The 23,132-nt window shown below is 38.0% G+C and overlaps 1 protein-coding gene across 5 annotated transcripts in view; it reads left to right on the forward strand.

The window, feature by feature from the left end:
* Positions 1–23,132, forward strand: part of LOC132912642 (uncharacterized) — a 609,022-nt gene that overhangs the window by 563,974 nt on the left and 21,916 nt on the right. For 4 of the 5 annotated variants that reach the window (XM_060970231.1, XM_060970235.1, XM_060970234.1 and 1 more), the window contains 5 exons: positions 684–995; positions 8,836–8,950; positions 18,640–18,911; positions 19,102–19,464; positions 20,853–22,380. In XM_060970231.1, the coding sequence (XP_060826214.1) occupies positions 684–995; positions 8,836–8,950; positions 18,640–18,911; positions 19,102–19,464; positions 20,853–22,380 (2,590 nt within the window). The remainder of the gene's footprint in view (positions 1–683; positions 996–8,835; positions 8,951–18,639; positions 18,912–19,101; positions 19,465–20,852; positions 22,381–23,132) is intronic. The other variant, XM_060970232.1, reaches the window with a different exon arrangement.

The raw sequence follows: 23,132 nt of genomic DNA on the forward strand, positions 1-23,132 counted from the left end.
GGTAATCGCTTGAAAAGCGCTTGGTGTTTCAAAGCTGTGGAGGAAAGTATGCTTGAATCGTAAGATGTTTTCATTAATTGTCAAAGCTAGTGTGAAAAGAATGTTCTTCGTTTCGCACTCTGTTAGGTAAAGGACCACTTTGAACTATGGAATTAAATGTTATTCCGAAGGTCCCTTTACATTTGAAGCATCGCATCTTCCACTTTAGTTAACATTGCTGAGACCAGCAGCAATACCACCTATAAATTATAACAGTATATAATACAATATCAGCATAATTTAAATAATCTTCTCTAGATATATAAAATATATCATATAAAAACATTATGTATAATATTTAACAAATAATTTATATGAAAATAAACGATATGATGCTCTTTTGATATTTTGGGACAAGTCATAAATTGTAAAGGAGAACAAATTTAACAAAATTAATTATTTCCAACGTTGAACTTATTAAATATTCGATACATACAATTCCGTCGTACAACAATTACACAAGTATACCACTCGTCTAACCTTGAAGAAGATATTGCATTAAAAATCCCTTCGGAGTGTTTAAAATAACGATATTGTAATATTCATACAAAGTAAAATAGGAAGAGCAAACTTAGATGCGTTCATATATTATATATAAATTCAATAACAAATTAATAACTTCAGCTATTTATTTCTCGTTGCAGCAACAACAGCAGCAAGCGCAACAGCAAGCCCAGCAACAGCAGCAGCAGCAGCAGCAGCAACAGCACCAGCAGCAACAGCATCAGCAGCAACAGCATCAGCAGCAACAGACACAAGTTAATTCGCCAGGAGGCGGAAATGTGGGGAAAGGCAGCCCGTCGTCGGGAAATTCGGCGTCCCCTGGCACTGTGACGATGTCCAACAAGACGCAAACCGAGTCAAAACCGGTCGAATGCAATTTGTGCCATCGGAAATTCAAAAATATACCGGCACTCAATGGTCATATGAGACTCCATGGTGGTTATTTCAAGAAGGTAAGCAAGTTACGCTTTCCACTATTCTCAAGTGTTTTCTTTCGTATTATTACCTATATAGTATATTATCACAGTATTATATATAGTATTATAGGAATATTTTCAAAGAAAGGACAATATTTTATTCTAATAAGATTCAAATATTATGATAAAGTATTAATAACGCAGATTTTCTTGGCAATGTTCCTTTTATGCGTTTCTATTTACCGTATCTAGATTTATAAATCGTTATAAATTACATAAAAGTAATGTTATAAATAAGAAACATAACAATAATTAGTAGAATAGTGTAAATGATAAAATACAATAATCTTGGACGAGGTTACAGTGAAGAATTTTACAAAAGTTGTGAGCGCTATAATTTGATAGTTGCAGCTAATAATTTTGCAAGAGTCATCCAAGGAATCATCATAAAATTTGCAATATTTTATATCAGAAAATAAGAATAGCGAGATAAAGTAATTGAGAGGAACGAGTCGTTAATTCTAGTCTCGCGTTTGTTCCGCTTGCTTCATCAATTCTCCTCGAGACGGTCTCGAGATGAAAATTATACGGAATCCGGGCTTTGCTTACCTCTTCCACGAACCGCGTTTCATCCCGCGGGGGCAGAATTGAATTTTCAAGAAGAATTTCATGAAGTTTACCAAAGGCTACGGCAACCTGCAAGGTTCAGCGACATTACCATATGAATTCGCAATCCCAGAAACTCGCACGGAGAGCTTCGTGTAATCAGTTGGTGATTTCATGAAAATCTCGACGACCGAAACGCAATCAACCGGCGATTTTATGAAAATTTCGACCGGTTACCTTCTACGACGCTCCTTTCTTCGCGATACATGAGACGATAATCACTGAAAAGGAAAAAACAAGAAGTCTTCTTTTGTTAAAATGTCAAATTCCTCGTCCTGATATGAATTAAAACGATAGATGCTCGAAAGTGGATGAAGAAACGGAACAAGACGTCCGATAGGATCGAAAAGTGTATTTGCAATTTCTGTTCCTTTTTTTACTTTTCATCCAGTTTCTAATAGAATCAAGAAATGTTGCTTCGTCTTTCGTTACCCATATCCGCGTAAATTCTGCGATATTATCATTCCACCGAAGACGTTTTTACGTTGAATGTCGTTTCTATCGAAATGGCGAGAAAAAACTTCGGGCGAATCATTTTCAGCGTATCCCTACAAACGACACGCCGCGCCATTCGTTAAGACATTTTTAATCAGTGAGAAGAGAGGCGACTGGGGTGGAATCAGAGAAGAGGAAGAAAGAAGGAGGCAGAATCGCTGATCTTTCTATTCCGACGACTGCAACAGCCTGCCTCTTCCTTGACCTTATTAAGAGCCTCTCTGTTCAGATTCTCTGCTCGCGAAGAGAAGAGAAAGAAGAAGAAAAGTATGAAATCGAGCAGATCTCGCCTCGAGATCCTATCCCTGATTTCTTCTCACTTTTTTCCTACCTCTGCAAAGATTATCGCCTGCAGATGCATCGCAAAATGAGAAAACGACAATTTCGTGCGATAGTATATTTTTAATAAGTTTCTAATTGTAAGATAATTTTATGATCGATCGGAAAAATGTTAATATCGCATAATTGAAAACGAAAATCTTTTAGGTACAAAGATGTACATCTTTTAAAAATAAGTCATAAGTTGAAGTTTCGTAAATCCGCTCCAACAATAATATTCTCCTACGTATCGTTCTACATTTTGCAAATTTGACGTTTACAATTTTTACGTTTCTTCGTAAATTCGCTTCCGTAGTAGAACTGATTCTCGCGTCTAATTCACGTCTAATTCCAACTCGCACAAATCTTCTCTGCGACTATCGCTTCAAACGCATCTTCGATGAAAAAGTGAAAACTCAAAAGTTAGGAATCGGTCGATCGAGCAAAGACACGAGGTAAACGAGCGCAGATCGTGAGAGAATAAAATCGAGAGATGGAATGGTAAGGCGATGATCGAATCCAAATGAACCCATTAACAAGCTCTTTGCTTGGACGGTGGCGGCTGGAGACGGAAAGATTGGGAAGCAGCCACGGTCGAAGAGGGCTGTGCAAACATTGTCTCGAGCTTTCTCCATTATGTAGATTGAATCTGAACCGGTTACCGGCTGGGTTTTCAACGCGGTCTGCTCTCGTTTCAAACTGCACCCGGAGTTTTCAACTCGCCACTCTCTCGTCCATGTCTGTACGTGTGTGTAGGTTGAATCCACGCGCATTCCAGCGTATCCAAGGCTTCGCGTCCAGCCTTCCGTTCATGCACTAGCGCAGCGTCCGGATCCATTCATTTTGATCTGTGTACATACACAGATTCATATTCATGCTCGCGGCCAGGGGCCTTTATGTTCGTCGTGACCGTGTTCACGATCAAGCGTCAGAGAGGTCCACGTAGCCGTTCAGGGACACGAGGTGAACGTTCATGGTTCACGGCCGGGGAACAGAGGCGTGAGTGCATTCGGATATATTTGTAGTCGACATCTGAATACCTGGTTCGCCTGCACTTTGTCCTACGTTAATGGGTTACCACGTGGCTATTGCCCGGGGATGTTCTCCGGATCGGTATTAGATAGCTGGTGTAGATCGCTGATTATTTCTATGTCGATTACCAATGTTTATGTAGTCGATGTGAAAAATTGAGAGCTAGAGGAATCTTCGAAGGACGAGAACTAAGAACGATGAAATTTTCCACGAATGTTTTTCCTTCGATTAATGGATAATCTATCTTTTAGAGAGCATAAAGTAGAGGCTGTGATGAGTAGGCACGAATTATCGAATGGAGGAAAATACACGTGATCCTACATGCAAGCTGATTTTTTCATCGATTTCATACCGTTTATGTCCGTAAGATAATCGAGTAAATTCTATTTATTCGAGGATTATTCTCGGTCGTTGCGCAGGAACGCAACGTTTCCGGCAATCGGACGAAAAATATTTAACCTGAACCTGAAACTAACTTGCTGAGCACTTTTGTATTGCTTAAAAGTCCACGTGAATCCCGTTCCTCGTGCAACGCCCGTTATACGGAACCTTAAACGCTTCGGGTCCGACAATTTCCACGCACGGATGTCGATTTAACCGACATATTCCATGAAACGCGCCATTTCCCAACGCGCGTCCGCATCTGAATTTTCTATTCTTTCTCTTCTTGAGAACAAAAACAACACGATTTAATTCGGATATACCTGAATGAAAAACTATTGAAACTGCTTAGTATTATAATTCTGTTTATAGTAGTGGTTCTGTTACGTTCGATTCACGGAAAACAGCATTGATTTCTACGGTGGTATATGAGAGAAGCTATTCTAGGAAGCTGGTAGTAAGATTAAATATACACCGGCTGACAGAAGAATTTCGACACTTCCGATAAAAGAGTTCCATGTGTATATATATAATGTGTTACATAAAACATTCTGAAATTTTATTAACATCGTAGCAAGACGTGACTGTCATGATTATATTGGTGAAATTTGCTGATCTAAACTAATCTAAATTAATGTAAAAATATACATATATAGAAGAAAGTAAATATATGAAATAATTATTATCATGAGATTGAAATGGATTTAGGTATATCAAAAATAGCAAAGCTTTACGATAAATCTTTCATAATCCTGCATACATATGTCAAAGGATGTAATACCGCGGATGTATTTTAACATTAATTAGTTGGCATATTTAACTTTTCTGTTGAGAAATTCAAAGGATTTATGAGATAAATTAGGAACAATTGCTATGATTACCAATAGAAATTGGGAGCACTTTAAAGCTGGAATTAAGGATAAAGTCATTAAGAAGGGCGAATAATGATGATTTATTCAGGTTTCGCTATGGAGAAAATAATAATTATATTTTTTAATCTTTCGTTGCGGATTCGATACGTTGAAACTGTATAATTCAAGAAAATTTATGAAATTCCTCGGCTCTCCAATCTGTATGTGTCTGTTCTTTCATTATTAAACTAAAAATCCCATCGAATCCATTATATGCCGTTCCGATACTATTCATATTGAAATTCTTTTATCGTTGAACCACATTTTTAATTAAACATCTGTAAAAATACGTTATCTGAATATTAAAGTAACTCTTATCGTGATCGATAGTAACACTCGATATTAAAAAAGGAAAAGAAATCAAATATCCAGCTAAAAGTGAAATTAATATTTATACGTGTATTCGTTCTTTACATCATCAGCACGAACTTTATATCGTATTGTAAATCTCGTTCGTCGTAACTTACAAAATTTAACAATTCATTTATATTTTTAGGAATTCAATCATATTTTTAATCGCGCATCCGTCATACCATTCGATTAAAAAATTTAAATTTTGCAATAAAATCATACCAGACTTCGATTGGAAATGTTAGAAACTGTTAGGAAATGACACGAATTTCATAAATTCAAAATTCAATCGATATTTGAATCTAGTACAGAGAAGAAAAATAAAATTTCTTACGATACAATTTACTTATGAAATTTTGTTAATTTAGTCGAAAGCGAATTGTGATATGGAACGCGATACGACCGATACAAACGAAGCTTTGTACGTACAAAGTCACTGCTTGAAGTTCTTTATTTCACGAAAGTATCGGGCGATCGACTTTCTATTATTCGAACTGTATCGAACAAAGCAAAACACAAAAGTGAACAAGCAAAAAAAGAGATGAAAAAATATACGAGCAACGAAATAAAGAACTAAAACAAGAAAAAAGAAGGCGACTCTCGAACTCACTTACAGATCGACGCAACGAAGCATCCTGTGTTCGAACTGTGTCGAGAGGGACGTGGTAAAAAAAAAAAAAAATGAGAGCAAAAAAGGGGGGAAAAGAGAGTACAAAAAAAGAGTCAGACGTGTGTACATTACGGCACACAAGAGAACTCGCGTTCGGGGCTGGAATCGACACGGATCGAATTGATGAGTCGGAGCCTGCGAACGTTCCGCAATCAATTCCGCGCATTAACGGCAGCCGATCAATATTCATGAAGCGAGCGCGGTACGCCACGTCAAAGACAGAGTTCAATTTCGCGGCAGGTCATATACACACATACGTACATACATATAAAATACAAGAATACATAGTATATATTACTATATTATATATATTATTATATATATTATATTATATATTACACACATATATATATATGTGTGAAATAATATATACTCTGTACAGAGTGTTGAAAAAGGGTATCTATGAATCTACGACTTTGAGGGTTTGTAGTATTTACAAGAGAAAATAAAAAATATTTAACTGATACAGAGTAAAGAATCAATATTTTTGGTATAAAAAGCAAAATATCTTCATATGGATATTCAAGTAGCTCGATTTAATGGTCCACAAAAAATGCAACCAAAGTACAAAATGTATCTATGTAATATGTGTGATATAAGAAATATAAAATGAGTACCATATCTAAAAACCTATGCCATAATTTACACGCATAAGCGCAATATGAAAATGAAAAGAGGGAACATCGAACCTAATTTTAAATTTAAACATATCGAACCAAAACTTACGTACCCTATACTATAATCTCGACTCATTTTTTCATCCCCTTCGAATCACCCCCTTGGCAATCCTATCACGACTTCTAGAAGGTCCCGTAGATATTCGCATACAAAGCAGAGAGAAACGCAGCTACATATCGAAGTAGGAAATTGAGGAGCACGATGACGATCAGCGATTACCGGGTTCGCCGTAGTCCTCCTCCACCTCGTTCTATCTTGCTCCCTCGCCATTAAGGTTTCATCAAGATGACAACGTGGACGCCGTAGCGTGCGTATCACGGTGATGCATGGTTCCTCGAAGGGGACTGGCTCTCACGTGAAACAGGACGAAGATATATAGCACATCCGACGTGGACGTATGCTAATTGCCGCCTCGGCGTCCGAAGGACTGGCACAATTAACCCTTCGTTTCATCGGGACCACTAATCTGCGAACCGGTCGTACCCGATCGAAGTATCAGTCGGCGAGGGATGCGTTTCCGATTAACCGGCTGCACCCATGATAGACGAGACGAGGATTATGGGCCGCGTGGGGAGCGTTTGACGTGTGGGTTTCGAGATGCGTTTGGTTAGTTAAGATTTGTTGAGGAAACGGGGACAGTGGTGTGATCAGAGAGTTGTGGGTGTACTCGTGATTAATGGCTTTCGGTTTGATTAAGGGAATCCTCGTTGCTAAGCAAACTCCCTTTAATCTTTTAATTCGTTTAATTGTTTTAATTCGATCGCCAGTATTTGCTTACCGTAAAATTTCGTTATTTCCTACTCTGTAGCTGTTTTCGTTGTACTTTCGCGCGTGTAGAGATTTTACTTTGCTTTGCCTCGTATCGCGATAATTATACTTTTCCAAGCAACGTGTTCGAGGACGTGATTCGATTATATGGTCGTTGTAATTGGAGAATCGAAGAGTTGAAACGCGGAGTAATGCATTTGAAAAGGCATCAAGAACAGTACGCCAAGTTTTGACACTACCTTGAAGAGACATTCAAGCGATCTTAAGTAGGGAGATATTACAATTGATTCGTTTCTCGATTTTTATCAAACATTATGATTAATCGGTGGTAATATTCCTCGCACAAATACGAAGGTTCCTCGTATGATTACCATTTCCGATATTTGTCAACGTGTTAGTATATATCCGCGACAGATAACTTGCGAATGTTTCTAAGAAAATTTCGTCGAAGCTTGAATAAGACATTATTTTATGAAATTGACATAACAAGCTTCTATCCGCCAAATAGAATTTTTGTATTCCTTTAATTCAAAGAACATCTATATTGTTCCAAAAATAATCTCTCTTTTAAATCCTACTTCTTTCAAACGGAATTAGAAATTTATCTAAAGCAGGGTTACGCAGTTAGAACAACGAAGATACTGCAGAGATATAAAAACGTTCTTGAACAAAGGAAAAAGGACCAATAATACAGACCACTATTGCTCAGTCATTTCCTCTTCCCCGTCTAGCCTTTCTTCAACTGTCATCTTTATCTTCTCCCTTCTCTTTTATAATCCTGCTTGAAACGCCTGATCTCTTCAATCTCATTCCACGGACATCCCTCTGTCTCTCCCGCCTCTTTTCCATGTTACTTTTCCACTGGATTGCCCCTTTTTCTTTACTCGCTCTCTTTCTTCCTCTTGTCGCGCTTAAGCATCGTTTAACATTCTAATCGATTTATCGATACAAGCTCTGTAAAATTAGATTTTGAATCATTCGCGAATTACGAACTAGGTCAAATAGAATCGTGTTGCGCAAGGAACTTTAGGTGAACAACCAAGACTTGTAGTAGATTCGTGAAATGAGCTAATCAGTAATTAGGGAAGTATATTTGCGTCGAATTTATTCTGAATCTTTGATACCGATTGATTTACGTGATTGCTTCCATTGTTTATATTATACGTATATCTCAATGTACAAAGTAGCTGAGCAATTGAAAGGAAGGTGGGCTTGTTGGAATTAATGTCGACTCGTATGTTCTTTTCTTTATTTTTTTCTATTAAGTCATTTAAGTTGCAGTGTATGTATATGCATATCAAAAAGAATTAAAATAATGTTTTTGATCGGAAATTTATGACCAACAATATCAAAGTTATTAGCATAAATATTATTATATTACCATATTGTGGATAATATAAATGTTTTCGATTGGATAAAAATCACCTAATTCCATAAAATACAGGACAAATTTTATAACATAATTGAAATATAGGAAGAATTGATAATTTTAAGATACACATCTGAAAACTTTTAGAATATTAATTTTTTTTTTAATATTTACAACAAACAAAAGTTTTGATTTGAAATGAAATTTATAGACGCTTATTATTTCTACTTATTCTAGGATGCTGAGAATAAGAAAAGTGAGAAGAAAGAGGTCGTCGGTCCGCCTTTACAAACCGCGTCTGTCAGTGTGAGAGCGCTGATCGAGGAAAAAATCATACAGAAAAGAACGACTGGTAAGTTGTATTAGGTGCTCGTATTTTAAAGCATGTCACTCGCAATAATATTTATAACTAATGTTAACGTAAATTTAATAACAAGTATTAATGTTTCGTATACATCAACCTAATAAGTTAACGCAATAAACGCGAATTGCAAAGAAAGGAGGATAAGGGTAGAAATATCTTTTATTCGTGTAATTTATAGTTCTATGATATGTCGAATAATGACGTTAATATCAAACAACGTGAAAATTCAAAGAGCTTGCGGAATAGAAATACGATCACGATGATTTATGTGCCTTGAAACGTATCTCAGTTGGATTACGTCTATCCTTCTTCCTCCCAATCTCTCTCTTTATCACGATCTGTCTTCTCTACAGATACATTTCGCGAACTATCATAAGGAGCAAGACCGAGTTATATTAACTGTCGAGTTACGTTAACTTTCCCTTAGACACATTCAGGAGTCTAACGTGACATCTGGTTACAGAGAATCTGTCGCTGAGCTACTCTGTATACACTCGCGAATACTTAAGACCGGAACTAGGGCAACTTGAACGAACATGGAATTCGTTCGCAAAGTGTAGCGAGAGCGTAACTACGCGTTAGAGAAGACGTTTTAATATAATCGCGATAAAGATTAGAGTAATCACAGGTGAATAATACAATGGTATTTCGAATTAGTAAGTTACCTTTTCTTTGCTTTACATTTATATTTCAATCTCGTTTAAGCTCAAAGAATATTTAATATTCACCATGAGATTAGAAATACGTTCCTATTGGAAAACTAATTGTACGTTGTATAACAATACGATTTGTACGAAAATGAACGCAACATGACGTTCAATACAATCCACGTTGTATCATATTGTTTCGTTCACTCGCGGAGAGACGCGATCGCGAGGAAGCGCGTCAACGGGAGTCGTAAATTCCCGTTACGATTAGACAATCTACGCCGCGAAATGATCGGTCCCCTATTTCGGTTAGGATAATAGAGCTAGTTAAATTGAACGCGACATCGATATAACAAATTATAAGTTACAGTTTATTCCGACAACTTTGTAATGATTATAGTTACACTGGTGCGAATGTATAAGTAAAGTAGGTGATTGATCTGAAGGTGGAAACCCGGTCAAAGGTGTTGACCGTTCGAAAGATGCAAAATCAGTGCCGTTCGGTGACGATGCTGTGGCGGAGGAAAGCTAAGGATGGGTGTGTCTCGCGCGCGGAACCATCGGATTTGTTGATGACAATTTTGGCTAGGAAAGTGAGGGCAATAGACATTGCTTCTGATTGGATAATAGACGGCTGGTGGACTAGGAAGGGTCTTAGCCGCCCTCGAGAGAAAGTCGCTAACGGAAGATACTGATCGTGAGAGAAACCAACTTTCCCGTATCTTTCCGTAGTAGACAATAAACTATTTAGTAAAAGAATATTTGGTCGGTCTGAAGGACCTTAAATAGAAAATGCCTGGAATTTATGGAGGGTACTTGAGACTATTGAGGGTACGCGGTAAGGATGTGAAGACATCTGATTGCCATCCTGCCCGCGACGTGTGGCTCGGTCTAGGCACAGAGTCAGCCAACGTAACACATATATTATAGAAATTATAAATAATTAGAATATGTTATTAAAATCGCGATTCGGTGTAGAATGCTGGAAAAAGTGGATCGATGTTAATCTTCAAATCAATGTTCGCAGAGTCGTTTCCGTAGCAAGACATTAATCCGATCAACTTGGAACGGCAACGCTGAGAACACAAAATTCGTGAACGCGATTCCGATGATTCATGCGATCCACGGCGTATCTCAATCCAATCCCATCTCCTCTCTCTTCTTTTCTCCTTGCTCTTTCGTATCTATGCGTGTTTCTATGTATCCGTGTCTCTTGTATCTATATACGTGTCTATATTTGCGTCTATGTCTATGTTTGGTCCGTGTCTACATAGTACGTCCGTCCGTCTGTGAAAACCGTGTACACTTGCCAGAAGCTCGCGTGATATTCCAGCCAGCGAGAAATCGCGCCTCCTCCTCGTCGCTCTATGCACTGCCGAAGAATCGTGATTTACGAAGCGAGCACGCCAGAATATTTCTCGCATTGTCCACGTTCGAACGATAAATCAAGCTGTGCCGCGATGGTCCTGGGTGGCGTAGGGTGGCGCGAGGGTGGCCGGATGCCGCGCTTTTGTAACAAAGTGCGCGTCGTTAACGATTTATGCGCTATTTCGTCGTCGACCGCTGCCAAGTGCAACGCGAGACGAAACTGTCGTTTCTTCCGCGATGATTCTTCGTGGATCACCGGTCTCGTTCCATATTCAGATTGGTCTACTTGAACTCATCCCTTGACGTACAGTTTTCTTCGATCTATCCGATCGTAAATGTACTATTTTTTTTTTTTTTTTTTGTAATATTGTTTCATTTTTAGTGCAATGTTTCAATTTTTGATACTTCCATTTTCAAAACAACAGGATGCCAAAGGCAAAGTAAAAAGCGAGAGAAAACAAATGCCTTTGTAAATACGGAAACGTGATTGTGTGGATTAACGGAAAAGATATGTGAAAAGTGGTTGGTCAGCCGTGCCTGTGTCTCACCTCAATTTTTGAAATAAACTTACAAGTCCGTCGATGATTGGTTTATCATCGGATTGATAAAGAATGAATTGTTGGCATTTATTTTGTGGAAAATCAACCAGTCGAGCCTATAGTGGCAGGCCACGAAATCGGTCGATAAATAATTTGGCGGAATCGACCGTTCGACACTGTTCGCTTGCTGACGACGCATCGCGTCGCGTCGTCCGTCGTCGACGCATCGATGCAATTAGAGGATGGTTTCTGGTTGAGTTAGTTGTCGACGACGAAATGGCTCGGTGTTTGGTCAGAGTCTCAAGAGAAACGACAGTGAACATCGTGACAACGCTTCGTTGACGTGTGAATTCAATTCGACGATTTTGAAATCTGATTTGTGATCTTTCGAAATATTTCGAAATTCATTGAAACTCTTCGGAATGTTCCTTGGAAAATACGTTGCACATTCATTTTTCGAGTTGAACGATAATTTTCAAATATTTTGCTTTGAAATGTTTCATATTTATGCTATATGTTGATAAATAGTTTTCATGCAAAATCCAGGCTCTACTGTAGTGTTACTATATTGGAAAATTTTACGTGTTTTTTAGTATAAAAGTCCTTAATGTTCGTGAACTGTTATTAATATCTCATGATCGAATTACAGCTTATGGTCTGATAGAAGCCTGATATATTCTACTTATGGATAGTTCTAGCAATAAAAGCTGGAATTATTTATTCGACTAAGAAGTAGAGATTGTTGCTATGAATTTATTCGTAAATTTTAATATATTTGAACTTCCATTGATTGTTATTTCCAGCGTTCGTATCGTTTCTAATGTCTGACAACTTCTGGATGCATTCTACTCGTTCTTTCGGTTTACGCTAGACGACGATAATCGGATACGATTGCTTGAAAAAATTGACAATTTTTATTTAAAAAATAAGATACAATTCTAAAATGACCAATATTAATTTTTACGTCCTTTTAATTAGTACTATCGCATGTATATATTATTCAAGTTATATTAAATACCTTTCCGTCTCCCGTTATATTATTATTAATATTCTCATAATTATTTCCTTTCTGTGTAAAAAGATTCGCTTGATCTATAAATTTACAATTCCGCGTTAATTAAAACGGTGCCTAAAAACGACATTTCCCATTGTTTTGCTGCTTTTTAATTTAACCGGTATGTATACGTCTGACAGGAAAAACAATTGCACGTCAAAATATAATTTATTCCACTACACGTTGAAAATTCCACGTCACGGATAGAATTTCCGTTTCAATGAAGCTATTATTCCACTTCAAAGCTATCGCTCTTCGCTTAGCGCACGCGTAGCCTTTTTCCTAACTGTCCGTTTCTACGCCACACGATTATTCATTTTAATAATCGCAACGAGGAAAAAGGGGAAGGAAAAAATCGTTCGGTTAGGAACGCGAGTTCTTTGATGAAAACACGGCACGCGGTGCGGCAAACACGATATAAATATTCATTGCGTATTTAGGGGAACTACATATTCACCGAACAAAACATTCATAAGCAGATAAATTGATTGTAAATGAATAAGTGATCACAGGCGTGCGAACGCGCCGAAGCATGACGCTCGTAATAACGTAATAACAGAAATGATGCGAATTTTAAAACAATTTGCAACGATAATGCCAGCGTAAATACTTAAAATCCATGAAACATCGGTCATGGGGGCTGTTCATTCATTAAAAATAATTCGCTCGAATGTAACTTTACAGCTCGAACGATTTATTTCTTTATTTAATTTTATTTTCTATACGCGCTCGAAATGAACACATAGTCTTTTATAGTCTGATCTTCCTTCTATAAACTATAATTCCATGGTCAGATTTTTTGAAAATAGTATTTTTATTCTTTAATCGCTGTAGCAACGAATTTGTCAAGGTTGGAGATAATTATTTGGTTAATTATTTGTCATAATTATTTCTCACATTTATTGACGATATTATGCCTCGTACTGTCGAAAACGTTTGAAATTATCTCTTATAACACATATTTTCTATCCATTTGCCAAACTTTCGCAACGATCAGCAGATAACCACGATATTTTACCGGCTCCCCATAACCAGCGCCGTCATCTTATCGTACTTTCCATTGAATTGCAGCGATGCACCCAGCATCGAGTTATGCATCGTCAGCAGTGGCTCGTAGTCCGCCAGGATCCCCAGCAAATTCTGTGTAAATCGTCGTTTCTACTTGAAGAATTATCGTGTCGATATTACTTCCAAGTTATGCCTCGTTTTGAGCGTTTTGTCAACAATAATTTCTCGTATCACGACTACTCGTCATTAATTGAGAATCACACGCAAAAGGTATAAGAATACATTTTTATGGATTTTCTGTTAGTTTTAGAAACGACATAAAAACGGACGATAAATCATGAAAATTTCATATATATTTTGTATCTATTTATTTTTAATCAAAATCATAAATAACGAAAAGCTATAATTTCTTGTGATATTCCAGAGTTAATGATTTAAAACAGTAAATATGCTTCGCTAGGAAATAAAAATACGAGTAACGCGGCGTCAAATATATCGTTCGATAAAAACCTGCGAATTAAATGAATACAAAAAAAGAAGAAATAAACAAATACTTTCCAATCGGCCCAATTTAAATCCCTTCGATTTGCTTATTTACAATTTTATTACGTTTATTTTTGAACGTTCGATCGCCACGATTTACTCTTTTACTTCAACCATCGAGGTTTCCCGTGCGAAGACCTTGAAAAAATATCGACCACTCGACTTTTCCGCGCGCTTTCCTCCGATATAGCGAAAGCCGCAACGATTTCCTCGCGGAGAAGTAAAAACAACATCGAAGGATCTCTTGGACTGCGAACAATCTGCTTTTACCGCGATCAATGATTGGCAATTTGCAAAAATCCCCGGCGGTTTCGCCCGCGCGGATTTACGTCGTTACGTGACCGTACAAATGCGCGGCCATCAAATGGATTTGCGGTGCACATAACGTTATGCGTAGAAGCGCCGACTGAAAAATGTAACGAGGCTCCATCGTCGAGCACTGCGTGAATTTCGGCGGGTTAATATGAAACATTGATTTATCGATCGGCTGCCCCTGTAAGCTTTATTCCGAATCTATATGCACGTTTGTGCAAACGTTCGTTAAAATACAAAAAATGTTTCGCATTTAAAAGTAACAATTATGTATTCTTCGATTGGAATATCATCTTTTTTAATTAGAATTTAGTTTCGATTGTGATATTATTTTTCAAATGTAATTTGGTACCTGGTTTTTATTATTTCCTCGTTTAAGAGTAATTTAGCGTCGTTTCATTGCGCCACATAATTCAGCGTTTCCCCGTGGAGTAAAGGTAGCGAAAGAAAATAGAAAAAAAAAAGCTAGAAAATTTCGTCGAAATGTTGTGGGTACTACGCACGACAAATTGCACGGAGATCGATCGCCGTCGCTACAATTTCCATCTCCATTGGTCGAACAAAAGCGTTTACAACGATTTCAATTTACCCCCAGAGGGAAGAAAAGCAATAGTCAAAGACGGATATTAATTTCTTCCGGTTGATTTATTGGCCGCGTGGGCCGTGTCGACAATGAGCAAAAACGTCGAGCAACTCGCGGTTTCTGGTGTATAACGTAAGGTAAAAAACCGAGAGGAAGTGAAACTCACGGGCTCGTAGCCAGAACGAGGGCCAAATATTCATGGAATATCGTCGTAGAAAAGTTTCCTCTCGCCATACACAACTGCACACTCTCGACGTATCCCATTTCCTTCTCGCGCCTCGGTCAGGATATGCGCGCATTTATATCTGTCGGGTTTCGTTGCTGTCGTAAACGACGTTCCTCGTCTCGAAATGTATTTTTCAACGAGCCCCGCGTCGTGTCTCCGCGGATGCATCGGCTGTCAATGCTGATCGCACTCGAGCAATTGATGGAAAACCTACGGTATTACAACGGGAAAATTGTTTCCTGTTAATTCGTTACTCGTAGAGGTTGTTTATGTGCGACGTCTGATCACACGCTCACGTATTCTACTGATCGATTTTGTACAGGTGCCCTATCGGCTACGAGTATCTAGGAATTAGGTTGTTCTGCAAGTTTATAGCGTTTTCCATGTATTTTGATATGTATTGTTACACGTTTGACGAAATTGGATTGTTTACGAATGGATTGTTAACAATTACAAGATTCTAATTTTGCCACCAACTCTCACGCGATACAATATTTTGATCAAAATTATGGCAATACATATTGTTCTAATTAGGCAATATACATATGTACCGTGGGAACTAGATAGTAGATAATATATAGTTTATCGGTGTTGATGACAGATGATGATGAAATAACCGTAATTAGAATTAGCATGACACGATTAAGTAACCTATATACCGAACCTTCCCTAGCGTGACTTTGATGGCTATAACGTTGATTTATGTAAATTCATAATTTGAACAATGTTTGATATCCAAAAGATTCAATTTTGTTATTACGTATTTGTTTTTGACAATCAATTTTCAATCGCAGTATATAACTGTATTAATAAAAAGCTGGTCCATTATCTATAATTTTCTAATTAAATTACATCCTGTAACGAACGAGCGAGTGTCTCGATCCTTTTTGAGCATCGGTAGGCTCGTATATAAATTTGTTTAAAAAGACGATATATTTTCTATTAAAGAAATAGGCTTCGTAACGAGATTTCTACTTCTAATTGGCTGGCCGTTCGGTGGAATATTCTACCGAATAAATCTTCTATAGATAAATGAATTTTATTTCGAATTTTTATTTTTCCAGAAATAAAAAAATAGTATTTATATGAATACATATTTTAAATATGGATTATGCGATTATTAAGTACCACGTTTGGCAGATACTTGAAAAATATAGATATATACACGTAGAAAAGTTAATATGAAACTTTCCTCTTTTCACTTTGTTTTTCCTGCCGATTTGTTGGAATATCTTATTCATTTTCGCTATTATGCGTTCAATTCATTATTAAAGTATGCGTGTACCGATCACGGATTTTTGATTGCCGAATAATTTCAGAGTTTATATGCTTTTAATCATTCGCATCGAATTTGCCAATAAATATTAAACGATATTCCACACCGAAAAAACGACAAAATCATATTCGTTTCGGTATAATCAACGAAGAATTAACAAACGCAAATTAAAATGTACTTTTACATTACAAGAATCTTTTCTACTTAATGCTTTGAAGTAAAAATTTCTTAAAAAATATATATCTCTACATATGTGTTCTATCTACTTGGAAATGGCGAAATGTTTTCGAGTTCGAGATAAATACGAGCGTCCCGCTCTTTGACAGAGACACGTTAATAAAACCATTTCCCTTCGTCGAAAGATTATTCCCTTTTCCAGCTTGTACGGTCGTGAAAAGGCGAATTAAAGAACGCACAAATGGACGGAATCGGCGCTCGTTTAAGAAGATCACAGATCTTATAATTTATTCCCCATAAACTGAAACGCTCTTACAAAGTGCGTTCGCTTAACTGGTAGTACGATTAATTCATATTAACGTCATTATAAGAGAGAATATGTACGGCTGAGACGAGCCAGGCAGAACGGATCGTTCCGCTGCATTCACTGATCTTCTTCCCTCATTTTCTCCCTTCTCGTTTCTTCAATTAGTCGTTTAAAAAGATCTCGGCAAAGAAGAAGCCGTGCTCGAAGAACGTCATTGGAGTTGTATCTTGTTAAGCCGTTATTTATGTAAAATTGTATGCCTTTTCGTGTTTGTAGCGTCCGTTGTCTGCTGGCAGATTATATATTGGTATATTCTACTTACAAACGATATCTTTTGTGTATAGGTCTGTAATGTGGTTTAACTTGGAAAGTTTTAATCGATTTTAATATATTTCTTTTCGATATCGATCATCACTGTGTTATGTGTCATCACAGAAAATATTTAGTATGATAATTTTCATATAATTTTCAGAGTAAACGTCGTACTACAAAATTAGTTAAAAATGCTTTGATATCGCTGGATCGTTTACAAACTACATTCCAACACAGTTATAAGGTTGCCGTGCTTAAATGCTCTACTAGCGGGAATATTTTCTATTAATAATTCCAAATTGATGATCGATACTTAGTATTTTCATCGTTAAAAATATATTTAATTAGAAACGAGTTGATATTAATTTTAAGACCCGTGTACGGTACAGTCCGCAAGGTACTTCAATTAACTAATAAAATATGTTCGTTCGTAGAATCGACAGGGTACAGTTCCGTTTCGAGAAGCATGCGCCGTGATCCCACGTTTTATCGACGAAAATTCACGCAAGTTACACGCAAACACACACGCCGATCCCCGGGAAATTAAACTGCAATGATAAAGTGAATAATTCGGTTTATTTCAATTGGAATTTATCGAAGTATCGTTTAATGATAACTAGAAAGCAGGCTAAAGGATTTCCAAAAGGTTTCTCAATCTTATTGCGTTAACTGCATCCAAATAAGATTAATATTCGTACTACGATAGACATTTTAATTCCTTTTAGTCCGTGTATTAATTCGAAATTCATATAATCATCAAACTAATTTAAATACATCATATACTCTTCTTTTATAAGTTGGTAAGTTTAAGTTTCAATGATATTAGAGTCAAGTCACGTGTAATATGAGAAAAAGAAATACCGGAGAAATTTGATTGCAGAATAAAAGCTGTATTTATGTAATATGAATAAACGTTAGGAAATTCGATACAATCCATATGGTATCAGCTCGACTAATAACCATTCGTAATAATTTAATACATCAAATAATGAACTATAGGCGATTTTAATCTATCACTGAAAATATGAAGAAAAAGCAATATTCAATTTTTGTATTTAATATTCCTGCACTTCCGTATTAAATAAATGTAAATATATAATATTGAAAACGATATAAATAAAGCAAACATCATATTATAAAATAGTTGAAACATATGAAAATATTTTAGAAATACAGGATATATATGTTATTATCGCTTAATCTGCTAACATTTCTCACAACAAATCTCATATCGTAGAAAGGAAATCTTTTACAAAAATTATTGCCTCAAATACACAGAAATAAAGCGAACAGTTATTTCAAGAAAATATTCTTTCATATTTCAGCAGCAGATACGAGCACAAATCAACAGCCTCGTACGAATACAACGGTTTTTACCACGCAAACCGACAGTGCGTCGCAGATTTCCGGTAAAACGAGCTTCGCGGTACCAGCACCGCCTCCTTTGGCCTCTGCGGAAAAGGTCCGCAGACTTTCGGATGGCGAGCATTTCCGGCAGCCCAATGTCACGGTTTCCGGACACGTCACCGTACAGAAGCAACTGCAGGAAGCACAAACACAGGCTCAGGCGCAGGCGCTGGCCGACATGATCTTGAAGGTGCACTTCTGTTCTTTGATTCAAGATTTACCTACGTTTTTATATCACTCCTAAGTGTCTTATGGATAGCTGTATATTTAGAAATTTAGAAATTATATGTTTCCAAAATATATCTGGCAATTTATAACGTTTCGTATAGCGTAATAGACGCACATTTTGATTTTATAAGCAGAAATCTTCGATCTTCCAGGGCACTACCAAAATGGCTGTGAAGAGGACGACTTCCGATCCCGGGCAAAGATTGCACCTGACGTATCAGGCAACGATTCAATCGACCACCAATCTGCAGCAGCAGCAACAGCAACAGCAGCAACAACAACAACAGCAGAAGCAACAGCAGCAGGCACAGCAGCAGGCACAGCAGCAACAACAACAACAGCAGCAAAATAATCAACCTCAAGCTCAGCCTACAGTTACAGACAGTTTCTCAATGACAGGCTATTCCGAAGACGGTGGTTATTTTAGCCCAAATCTTCAGGATGAGGTGTTCCAGCAAGTCACCGCAGTTCCTGACAGCGTCCTGCTTCATGCAACACAATTGGATTCTCTTCAGGTGAGTGATTGTTTCCTTTTTCTTTTTTTCTAGTTTGTTTCTATCATCTGATCTTGTCTCTTGTTATTCTCTGTCTTTCTGACCTCTGTCGTATAATCAGGCGATGAATCAATTGGTGATAATTTATCAAATTTATGTAAAAGTAAAAGTTTCTTGAATGTTTCTGCTCGCCTATAAAGTATTGACTTATTTTCCTTTATGGCATTTTGATAAGTAAAATTTGTCTGTAGAAAAATGATACTCTAAGAAGACTATATTTGTACAATCTTGAACAATTAATCTGTAGCTATGTGATAAAATTATAAACACAGTGAACCATTTTTATCAACTAGAATCATGATCCAAAGTTCAAATATCACATAACAAAGTTCACCTTTGTTGAATTTGATGATACCTAACTCGATAATTAAAACATTCAGTTTCTATTACATTTCCATAGTAAACCTCCAAAATAACCCTCAAATTCTCCAATAAACAGTTCGCTTATTCTCCACAGACGCACTCAAAATAATAACTCCATTATTATGCATACGTCTTCGTTCGTTCTTCCCCAAATGCTTCACACGCCCAACTTTTGCCTCGCAATTGCCATCCACCAAAAAGTACATAGCAAGAAGATTGCTAAAAGCGACGACGCGCGAACGGATATGAGAATCCGCGTTTTCGTCACTTGTGTCAAAACAGAATATATCCAAGATCCTTTGATGGGCTAATTACACCTGGCGCCCCGTTCTTCGTTCCGTGTCAAGCGTCGAAGACGCTTTAGTTTCAATTACGTGACGGGGCAAGGGGCCGCCTCTCTCTCCGGGCGCAGAATTTAATAAGGCGAATTATCTAAGTAGTTGGCACCAACTGCACCGACGGTGACGTCGACGATGCTTTGTACCGTTTGGAAAGCACCGTTTCCGTCTGTGTCCTCCACCTATCCATCGGATATCTTGCACGCTCTTCCTTTCTCTCTCTCTTCGTCGTGTTTCTCTCGTCGTCGAGGAGACTCATTAACGTCTGACCTATGAAATTCCACCGTAATAGCTGCATTCATCGACGTGCCATTGGAACGCTTTTATTCCGCGAATTTTTCATCCCCAATCCTTTGGAAAATTCAATTTTTGATGAGAATTTCTAGAACGAGGATTGGTGTCGTAGGTGGAACTTAGGACAATGTTACTTTTTGAATAAGAATTTCTATAGTTTATGGGTTTGATCGATTTAAATGTTTCGGCGGATTTTTATGAAATTATTTCAATACACTCTAGGAAATATTAAACACGAATAGCAATACGAAATTTGAGAGCAATCAGAAAATCGTGTCATCGTATAATAACCGTCTAACAAATTACTAATAATTCTAGTATACTGAATAAACAAAGAAAAACCAAACCATTCAGTTTCAGACAACGAGCCTGTTGCAAGAACAACCTGCCGAGCAGTTACAAGATATCACCATGGAGGACCGATACCCATCTCAGCACACGGTGAATCCCGACTTACAAGCACTGGTCAACTCGCCGTTACCAGACTCGCTAGCCGAATTCAGTACTTACGGTGCCCAATATACAGAAAGCCCGCACACGTTACCAACCCAGTCTCCTCTGCCATCGCCTTTAACGAGACACGACAGTCCAAGTTTCACATATCCAACGCCACCAGCGAGCCAAGAAGGCCTTTTAACCGGAAGCTTCCCTCTATTGAGTCCTCAAGCGGACCCGGAGAGCGTGAGACAAGTATCGTCACCTTTATCAGCGGCTTTTTACGCGACCACGATGTCCTCTGCGGCGGCGGTGGAGGAAGCTCTGAGCGAAGTATTGCCAACTGAATCCGAAGCAGACGCTGATCTATACGGATCCGGTTCACCGAATCCGCATTCTCCACTGCCAAGCCCTTTGTCGGCGACCCCAGCACCGTCGCCACTGTCCTCGTTACCACCGTCTTCGGTCTCGTCACCAGGACCAGTGTCGTTCACGGGCACCAGCTTCCCTGTGTCGCCACATCACGCTCTCCAGAATCAGATGATGCCCAACTCGGAGGACCCACTACTGTCGTCCACTCCGAAGGATTTCACGACAGCCAGCCGTAGGCGATTCGAGTTTCAATCGTACAAGTTCATCACCAGCCAAAACTTGGTCGACATCGGGATGGGTAATGGTAGCCTAACTGGTATCGTGGTAGATAACAACGGGGAGTTCAAGCTGATTCAGACGGCTGGGCTGCAAAAGACGAACGTGCTGGTGCACACGAGCTCTCTGAGCCCGGCGTTGACTTTCAAGAAAGAGATGCGGCTGACGACTCCGAAGATGGAACCTGTCACTGTAAATCTCGGCCTAAACGTGCAGACCAACCATCAGTACAACGCTGGCCAGTTCAATCAACAGCAAGTGGTGAATCCGACGAAATTTCTTATACATACAAATGTGATTAAGAGTAATAATATGAGACAGAAAACGGTCAGTGGAAACTTGCCTATTCCGGTGGAGCAGATCAAGCAAGAGCTTCTGGACGAGGATGTTTTCCTTAATCCCAGTAACGTACCAACTGGCAGTCCTGTTAGGCAGTGCAGAAAAAGGCCTCGTATGGATGGAGGATTGTACGCGAACGCGTCACATTCGTATCCATCGAGATTGAGGAAGGCCTGCGATCGACATTGGGATAGTAGCTACACGCCTCCACCGATTTTGGATCCTTCTAGACCTGGACCTGGACTGTACGCCAGGCTGCATCAGTATGAAAGGGATTCTGACTTCAGTTCGGATGATTCGCAAGGGAACGATGGACCTCCGCCGAGAATTAATATCGGGACGAGGTACCAAGCGACGATACCGCCGGTTGGGAGTGACGGAGATAGAGGAAAGGGGGAGCCTGAAGCTGATCATCTGCTCTGGGATCCTGGTATAAATAACGTGCTGACAGATAATGAACGTAAGTAATTGCGGCTTTTAAAAGATATTGGATTTGGTTTATGAGAGACTTGGGTTTATTGAGAGTTTTTTTATGAGAGAGAAATGGGATAAATGTTTTTTCCTTTTCTTTTTTTTTCTTTTTTTTTTTTTTTTTTTTTTTTTTTTTGACGAAATGGATATAAAAAATAATATCTACAATTATAGGTATTCAGCTAGAGAACTTTATTGGGAAGTTCCAAGCTTTTACGAATATGTGTACATATGTAAAAATGTTTTGATGCTTTTTTAATTAAGTTCTATATGATCCACGGTTTCTCAAATTGAAGATTTTTGTACCTTCTTTCCTCCGAGTCTCTCGTTTGTATTAGAGGCGTAATGTCAGTGAACAATACTATCTCTGGCTTGTATATATACATTCTTGAATTAAGAAGGTATTGGTTATATAAACGATGGTTATGTGAATGATCGTACAGTGTATCTCTCATCAAAAGTATCATTTTGTATATAGGATGTGATTACACAACCGCGCATTACATATGCAATAATTTCGTAAGAAACGCAGTTGTAATAATTATTATTTTCCATGAAATTAACTCGAAACAAATAATCGATATTCGTTGATTAATGTTTCCCAATGTTTCTATATGGCATCACAGAGAATACATTAAAAGAATAAGTAGATTACTTTATCCATAAACGTAGATTGTAATAAAATAGACGAGAATAATACGTAAAACGTTTGCAATATCATCGCGCTACAGATATACAAAT

This window comes from Bombus pascuorum, chromosome 12 (genome assembly GCF_905332965.1).
Source record: "Bombus pascuorum chromosome 12, iyBomPasc1.1, whole genome shotgun sequence".
NCBI classification, from domain to species: Eukaryota; Metazoa; Arthropoda; class Insecta; order Hymenoptera; family Apidae; genus Bombus; species Bombus pascuorum.